Source organism: Thunnus thynnus, chromosome 15 (assembly GCF_963924715.1).
Source record: "Thunnus thynnus chromosome 15, fThuThy2.1, whole genome shotgun sequence".
Taxonomy (NCBI): Eukaryota; Metazoa; Chordata; class Actinopteri; order Scombriformes; family Scombridae; genus Thunnus; species Thunnus thynnus.
This window is the reverse complement of record NC_089531.1, coordinates 29,406,779-29,415,797: the sequence shown is the minus strand read 5'-3', so window position 1 is coordinate 29,415,797 and position 9,019 is coordinate 29,406,779. Positions and strand designations below refer to the sequence as shown.

The 9,019-nt window shown below is 37.5% G+C and overlaps 1 protein-coding gene across 2 annotated transcripts in view; it reads right to left on the bottom strand.

Annotated features, from left to right (window-relative positions):
• Positions 1-4,547: 4,547 nt before the first annotated feature.
• The window catches only part of arhgef2a (Rho guanine nucleotide exchange factor (GEF) 2a), a 55,337-nt gene continuing 50,865 nt past the window's right edge, over positions 4,548-9,019 (bottom strand). For both annotated transcript variants that reach the window (XM_067611667.1, XM_067611669.1), the window contains exon 23: positions 4,548-8,220. In XM_067611667.1, coding sequence (XP_067467768.1) covers positions 8,192-8,220 — 29 coding nt within the window. In that variant the 3' untranslated portion in view covers positions 4,548-8,191. The remainder of the gene's footprint in view (positions 8,221-9,019) is intronic.

The window sequence follows — 9,019 nt, the reverse complement described above, 5'->3', positions numbered from 1 at the left end:
CAGAGGGAGACCATTTATATGACAGAGGAGGCGACACTCCCACTTCTAAGCCCCTCAACTTACCCACACCACCGCACCCTCCTCTATCCTCTGCAGTCACTCATAGCTTGTGCTATGCTTTCATTCATAGAGACACATCTTCAGAACTATACTACTTCAGAATTCCTCTATTTGATTTATTGTGGGTCTAGCCTTTTCCTTGTGCTGTTGGTTCTAAAGTGAAGAACAACATGGGAAAGACTAGAAAGATTATTTTGATTTCCCTGTGTGGGATCAATACAGTTCATCTAAAATTAAATAAAGGAAGGCTGACTAGAGCATAAATGCTAATGGAAGACACGACAAAGTAAAACACTTGTGTCTTTTTCTGTCTGACACACTGCTCAAATTACAGACCATGTTAGTCGTAGGAATAAAAGTACCTGTCAGTTGTTGGTGTTATTGCCTGAGTAGTCCTGTCGATGTGTCATCTTCAAATGTTTCAGGGTCATGCATTTAAATAATAGCTGCTGCTACTATTACATGAGCAGAGCACTGCTATCATCTCATACATTTGATACCATTTAAGTTTACAGTAAAAGATAATATTTCATTTTTACTTTACAGCCTTTATTGAACACAATTTCCCAACAGTCCAAGACTTTTGTGGGTTAAAGTCAGCAGTAGCTCAAAGGATGAATGCTAGTTCAGACATGGCTGTAATAACAGCAGGACAGGGTGAGCTGAATGGTGCAAATGATTTTTAAGCAGCAGAGATTATTGTTAAAAAGTTAGAGAGATTACAGTGGAAACATAGGTGGATATCACCAATGAAACCAACAGATTTTGTGAACTGTCGGACTACAAAGCATACATGGCAGCTGTTAATTCTTGCTAACAAATTAATAATGATTTAATAATAATTTTATTATAGCGTCTGAATTCTGAGTGTAAATACTGTTGTGCCCTCAAAAATTCCACAAAGGAAAACAGAAAAGAAGTGTCTATTGCACATTAGACAACTTTCTGCTCACAATCCCATGATGCAATGCACACATTTTATAGATGCAAAAAGTTTTACGACTCTACACCTGTCAGTGATGACGCAAATGATGATGATTAATGAGTGTTTGAAATTTGAACTCTGAACTGCTCACTACTGAGTAAACTGTTGGGTGTCTGTTATACAGGAAGTAGTGAGTGAGTGATTTCAGACACAGCCCAGGACTAAACAACTACCTGATTACTCACCCAACAGACACAGAGCAACATTACTTCATTTGGAATCATGTTTCTGGTGAATGTAAATCCAATATTAACTCTGCTTTTAGCTATAATTTCTCATCTCTAATACATTTCTCCACCAACACCTGAGAAAAATATCTTTAGCTGCTAAATGTTCCACTATGTTCATAAGCTAGTCTCTAACTGTGTCTGTCTTCTGATTGGTGCTGAGCAGGTAGTGTACAGTAGGTTAATCAGAGCTTTTTCACTGAAAAAAGCTGCCTGCTGCTGCTGGAAACCAGGTTGACGAGAGCAGTGAGACTGAACCAAACAGTACCAAAACAACTCTCCTTAGAACCGAGAGGAACTGCAGAGTCATATTACACATAGTCATTTGATCCACTGTTTAAATAAGAATATTAATCAGAGCAACTTGAATACTGATACGCTGTTATGTGTACAATTTAGAGGGGTTGTTTGTTGTTTCAGGAGATATATATAGTACATGGAAAGATTAACATTTATGTTAACTAAATGTTGCTATTGTATTCAAAAGACTGAGTCTAATCTAAGAAATATTGTTACATTCATAACTAAAACCACACATTTTCCCTTAAGATTAATGACTGTAATAACTGGCAGGATGCTACTTTATGCTTTAATAGTAATTCAAGAATTTATTTTAAATGAACTGGCTTGGTAATGGGGTGAGAAGATGTGAGGTAGAATAAACACAATACAAACTGACACTGGGGAGGAATGTCTGTCCTGTAACTCTACTCCATCACCTGGTCTGTGATGCCTATAATTGGATTTCTCCTGGGATAGGGTACAGGGGCAACGAGAAGCACATTTAGGGGCTAGGGGGAGTGACTATGTCAGTTATTCCCCTCGCTAGGCCCCAGCTGGGTTATTAATAAACATCTTTTGGCTGACATTGTCTAGAGGATTAGAATAAGGGACTGTGTCTACAGCTATACACACACATACACAGGCAGAGATGAAGACAGAGAAAAAGGAAAGAATAGAATTACTATAGACTTTGTTACTATGACAACCTGAACTCTATGACATTCAAGAAAATGCATTTGTTTACATATCAAACCAACAATCAGATGAAAGGTTGATATCAGTTTCCCCTCTGAGGGTTGGTGTGTTGGACAGTGACACTTTTTCTATTGTGGGGTATGAGGCCGTTCATATCGACTGACCAGTGCGGCCCGATGGTGTCATATATATATATATAAATAGTGTATATATGGTGACAGGACTCCAGTCTAGAATTAAAGAGTAACTACGCACTGAATTGATGATCACATAGGTCTATGTTGGCATATGATGTTAATACAAGTGATTTTTCCAACAATACACAAATTGTGTGTAAAAACTTTTTTGCTCAAAATTAGCTTATTTCTGTCTTCTTAGATGTGAAAACTCTACCTGGCTAATCATAATAGGCAAGACTCTGAGGTCTATTTGGCATATTAGCTGCCACACCAAGTAGCGGGGGGCAGAATTCTCTGTCCCTCCTTAATCATGAAGTATTAGACAAGACTCTGCTGAGACTCTGCTATATTCAGAGTTTAACGAGATATTCAGGGCTGACAATGGGAACATTTTCAATTCAGTTAAATTTTATTTATATAGTGCCAAATCATAGCAAAAGTTATCTCAGGGCACTTTAACGGGAGGAAACGTCAAGTAGAACTGGGCTCTAGGTGGCCGCCATCTGCCTTGAACGGTTGTGTTGAGAGAGGAAGAAGGAGGGAGGGGGAGAGAGGAGAGAGACACAGAGAAGCATAATAACAACAATAATAACAATAACAACAATAATAATAATAGGGATATGACTAGTAATAATAATAGCAATAATAGCCGGAGATGGTGTCAAGGCAGGACACCCACAGGACCACGCCACCATCCCCGCACCATCCCCACGGCCAAGGCCCACACTTTGGATCCTGATGTTTCCTGCGAGACGAGAAAGCACAAAAACTCCGGGGAAGACGCCAAGTTAGTAACATGCATTAATGGTACATGAATGCATACAGATGTAGAGGAGGAGGAGGAGAGAGGAGCTCATTGCATCACAGGAAGTCCCCCAGCAGTCTTAGTTATGCCTATAGCAGCATAACTAAGGGCTGATCCAAAGCAAGCCTGGCTTTGATAAGCTTTATCAAAGAGGAAAGTTTTATGTCTACTCTTAAAAGTAAAGAGGGAGTCTGCCCCCCGGAAAGGGAGCCTAGGGCTGTTTTTATTCTCCTCTATTAATGATAAGTAATAGGCGGCTCTGGCATTACAGAGGGCCTTCCTATATTAGGAAGGCCCTCTGTAGGCCCTCAGGTTAAGCGAGGTTCTTCTAGCTCAGTGGAATGCCAGATCCTTTCAAATTTTCGTGATGTTTGCTTTAATTTGCAGGTTTGGGAGTTATACCATGGAGCTAACCTCTTATGTTTTATTATCTTCCTTTTTAAAGGGGTAATGGAGTCGAGTGTTATTCTCAATGAGCCTGCAGCACTATCAACAAGATTATCAATTTGGGAGGAACTAAAATTAGCATAAGAGTCCTCTGTAGTATTGAGACATGGCATTGAATTCAATACTGATGGAATTGCTTCCTTAAATTTAGCTACGGCACTATCAGATAGATATCTAGTGAAGACATTTTTGTCTAATGGTGTGTAATCCTGTAAAGCATGTTTGAGTGAAAACCATTGTGGAGATCCAGAGAAGAAAATCCAGCAATCCCCGTAGATGGCGAGCATCCCAGCCTGATCCTCTGGAACCTGGAATCGACAGTACACAACCCCTGAAACATCTGTCTGAACAGTCTGCCTTATAGTAGGATCATGGTACTGGTACTATAGAAGCTTGATGGGACAAGCATCCTAACAGATCGGACCGTCATCTGAACTAACACAGACCTAACTTGACCCCACTATCATCTGACCTTGACCAGCCTGAACCTGGTCTGATTTGACCATGACCTAACAAAAAGGATTTCACACTGTGAGGAAAATTCAACCGAAAGACAATACAGACTAACTATGATGATCGCCAAACAATCCAAAAATCCTTTGACACCACTAAGGCCAATTTCTCCCAGTTTAAAAGGCCCACTTGCTTCTTTTCATTATTTTGTTAATGTAACACCAGCTGCATTGTTTTGGCATTCATAGTGCTCTCATTTTGCTGCAGGTGTGTTTAAGGTCGTTGCACTCAATACTTAGATAATCCTGATTCTAGAAAAAAAGTGTACATATCCAGGAGTGTCCTAAAATACACAGAAAATACACAATACATTTTGTATTACAATTTTTTAATGTAGTAATACATTTCACATGAATGACAAAAATGTATGCAAAAGCAAGTACAATCCTTGTTTCAGGTTAGGCCTTAAAGTGACAAATACAGTATCTGCTGAATATATAATACCTTATACTACTTACAGTATCTTATACATCTCATTATTATGTTGGCATCAAAGATTTTACTAATCTGATGACAGCTTTAGTAAAAGATATCAGAGATAAAAAATGAAATACATTCATATCAGTAAAATAAATGAACAGGTGGAGCAGTTTGTATGTGAAAATTTGTATTCCAGAATATGCAAATCTACATCAAATACGCAATCATAGATAGATAGATAGATAGACAGACAGACAGATAGATAGATAGATAGATAGATAGATAGATAGATAGATAGAGAGAGAGAGAGAGAGAGAGAGAGAGTTGTTCAGGATAAAAACACAATAAAGCTAAAAGCTTATTTCTATTGCAGTCGTTAATAAAGGGAAAGGATGGGTTGCCAGATCTGGAAGTCAGGTAAAACAGGTTTAAAAACATGCAAGACAACCAAGCCAAACACATTTCAGATTGACAATTTGATAATAATTTCCTCACCAAACAGTATTGCTTCAGAGATCCCAGAATTTTGTTCCAAAGTACTGCAACACTGCATTAGAATGTATTTCTTCCCATGAGAAGAGGGAATTTCAAATAAACACTGACTGTAACTTTAGAAGATACAACTTGATTTGCTCGCTGAGGTTGCTGAAGCACCATATTGACATCAGCTGAACTTTGGGATGCATATTTTCACAGAACCAGGGCTATAGATTTTGGCCCCCATTTCTTTCAGTGTAGTCCTGTCCTGAGAGAATTGTTACAGTGACTAAGACCCATTTCCACATACTAAATGGCACATCACTATCATATAAAGACAGATAAACTCTGAACCTATCCTTTAAGATGAGCACAGAGAAATATTCCTCGTTCAGCAGATGAATGTGGATTTTTTTCACCTGCTATTTGACTCGGCCTAAGTAACGGCCTAAATACACCCAGCACGGATGTGGCATCACACATGTGCTGCAACAGAATGCGTCTATTATAATCAACTGAAGCTGCTATACTGACCATCACACAGCTGATCTATTTTTTTTTCTCTGGGCGCGGATATGCGGCCCTCCAACAGGTAAAAACTACAAAGGCTAGAACTGTGTAAAAAAATAGTACAATCTGTTTTAAAATGACTAAAATAAATACCTTATTGTAAAAGAGAGTATTTTTTTGCACATTAAAATAAATCAAATCAATGTGTATATGTGGCTGTGACAGAGAGCGGGTGCCTCAAATTAAACGTATTAAAACAAAGAGATTCAACATATCCGTACGATGCACAATGCCAACATTTTATTCTGGCGACTAGGCTGTCTGTTTTTATGCCCCCAAACTGTGGGACACACCGACTCTGGATATTAGAGTGGCAATGGCAATATCTCTGTATGTTTAAGTTTTAAGTTTTATTGTTGTAATTTTTAGTCTTGCAAAGTTTTATTTATTGTCATCTATTTTGCTTTATTTATTTATTTATTCATTTATTTTTTGCATCGTTTTAATCCTGCTATTTGAAGCACTCTGGACTGCATGCTATGAAAAGTGCTGTAAATAAAGTTGAGTTGAGTTGAGAGTATCCATTAGGGATGTGCAGAGAGTCCAGTATTTGTATTTGTATTTGTTGAGGCAGCAAAATTATTTGTATTTGTATTTGTATTCGAATAAAAGTGGAAAGAGGCTTACAAATCCTGTTTTTGCTTTTATTACACTTTTAATTTTAGAAAATGAAAGTGTTACAATAAATGTTCATGAACAAACTACCTTATGAAGGAGGTCCCCAAACTGGGTCTCGAACTGAAGTCTCCCAGATCATAGATGACTGCGCTGACTACTGAGCTAAAACTTTACTCTTCACCTCATTGCAGACAGACCTCTAACTAACAAATATTTTTAAAAATATTTGTGTGCAACAAATATTCGTAAAAAACCCACTATTTGTGCTTTGCTGAATAATGTATTTGTATTCGGGCACACCTCTAGTATCCATGATCCTGTAGTTGAAACAATCTTGTAAATTAATTCAGTACCAGTCAATATAGCCTACACTTCCAAACCCTGCATAACCAACTGCATTATCACTTGGCAAAACTCAATACACATGCAGTGAAGCTGACACAGTTGGTGCAGCAGGTGAAAAAAACCCACTCCGCCCTTCCTATGTGATGCTTGTGTCCATGCCTGGTGTATTTCAGCTGTTAAGGGAGAAGGTTGTCCTCAGTAGAATAACAAGCATTTGTCATTTCAATTCCCAAAAAGGACCTCTAGTGGCTGCATGAATTATGACTCTGTCAGGAACAAAAGAGGAAGCAGTGTGACTCTGGTACCCAATATCCACACTTAAGAGTTTTGAGCACATAAGTACGTGTTAATGTGTCGACAGGTAGCAGGCAAGTGAGCCCCATTTCAGAATTATGCCAGCACTCAGTCCACTTAATCTGCACTTGATGCACATCTCTCTTGATGCCACTTTGAAGTACTATTCAGAGCCAAGCATATCCCACAATTCACCACTAAAAACATTCCAGCTGTTGGTGGTAATGCGCCTGTAAACTTGTTTTACTTGTTTGAAGAAGATGAAGAAGTTGCAGTTTGCATTCTGCACAGGTGAATATTATCATTCATGTCCAAATTCTAAGTTAGGGCAGAACCTCCACAGATGATTATCACTTAATATAAAAAAATCTATTCTTCTGGATGAGACTGATAAGAATAATATTGCATTTTTGACAATATTAGCTCCATTGTGACATGTACTATAAGCATCATAAAAAGCAGGATTTATTGCATGGCAGTTGTATTAGATTTCTTTAGATTGTGCTGGTTAACTATTTTTCTGGTATTTCAGTACAGGTTGCTGTATTTGTGATCTTTCTGGTAATTCATATAAACACATGCTTTTTTTCTCCTGATGTGGTTTGTTTGTAGGGCACATCATTTTTAGCTTTTAAAAATTCTCAAAGATAAATACACACATTTCAAAAGGAGCAGCACAATTTAAACCAAACTCACATCAAGGTTGTTGTTTGTCATACAGCAGGAAGACACTGTCCATCAACTCAGTTCACAGTAAAGCACTAGAGTCTGTTAAACGCCATTAAAACCTGTATATAAGCTACAAAGGTGCAAATTGTATTTTTAAAATCCACTTGTCACCCAGCTTTTTTATTATTGTTGATATTCTTCAATATATAACTAAACACTGATACATTCCTTGGTTTTTGTGGGGGATACAAATGCATATGTTGAAAACAGTAGCAGCCCTAACCATCAGTCCTAATGGTCATTTAGTCAAATCTAAAGATTTAACAGAGTTACATATTTGCAATGTCCATCGGTTTTCCACAACCCTTTGGTCCAGTGACGGAAGTAAATCATAGAAATCCAAACAATCCAAAGCATAACTGAAAAATAAAACAACTAACCGTCACAAGCCATGTACTCAAAAGCAAAGCAGCTAAATAATATTCAGACTTGCAGAAAAGTTAGACATGCGCATTGTTGTGCTTTCTGGTATAGTGGTCTACTGTTGGAGTCAGTCAATTTGTATCATAATCAATTTGTATCATAATCAAAAACATGCCAAGGATCAGAACTCCTCTGGAATATCTTGAAGATCTGAAAAAGAGAGAACAAATCAAAAATCAGTCATCTCCTGAACCGTTCCCCTAAAACTACAAGAAAATGGCATTTCAGTAGCGTGTTGTGAATATGTGTTGAGTAAGTACTGATATTTTCCAGCAATGTGTAAAACATCTCTTTCAGAAAATATCTCTCTGAAGTTTACTGTAAATTCTCAAAGGCCAGGGCCATAAAGTAAAATATTTCATATTATTATTTTATAAGTATATATTTTATAAATAAGCCTCCCTGCTTAACAACTCAACACACAATTTCCATGTTTACATGTTGTCTTGATAAATTCTGTATTCTCTCTCTCTCTCTCTCTAAGTGTCTGTAAAAACGATTTATTATAATTATTAAGTTACTGTCATTGAAACCAACATCCTGTCCTGATGTTTCACATTAAGAGCCTTCCAGTTGCATAATTCATCCTGCTCCTCTTATCATCCTAATTTTAATGTAACACATCTGCAGGAAGTGTTTAGTCTGACTGATATTTACTTAGCTGTGCTCAGGAAAATGGCACAGGACACGTAATTGGGGTTGAATTGTAAATAAAAACATTATTTGTGTTGATAAAAGAAGATGGATGTGGCAGTGGTGGCCAGTGTGACATGACTCTGTTGTTGTACTGATGAAATAACTGCTATGGAAATGTACTTTACCATGTTAACTGTTAGAATACAGATTATTCCAGCACCCCCCCATGTTTTTATCCAACCTTTATTTATTTGTCTTACATACATTTTTATTTGAGCCAATATTTGAATACTGGCTTTACATCACTTAGACC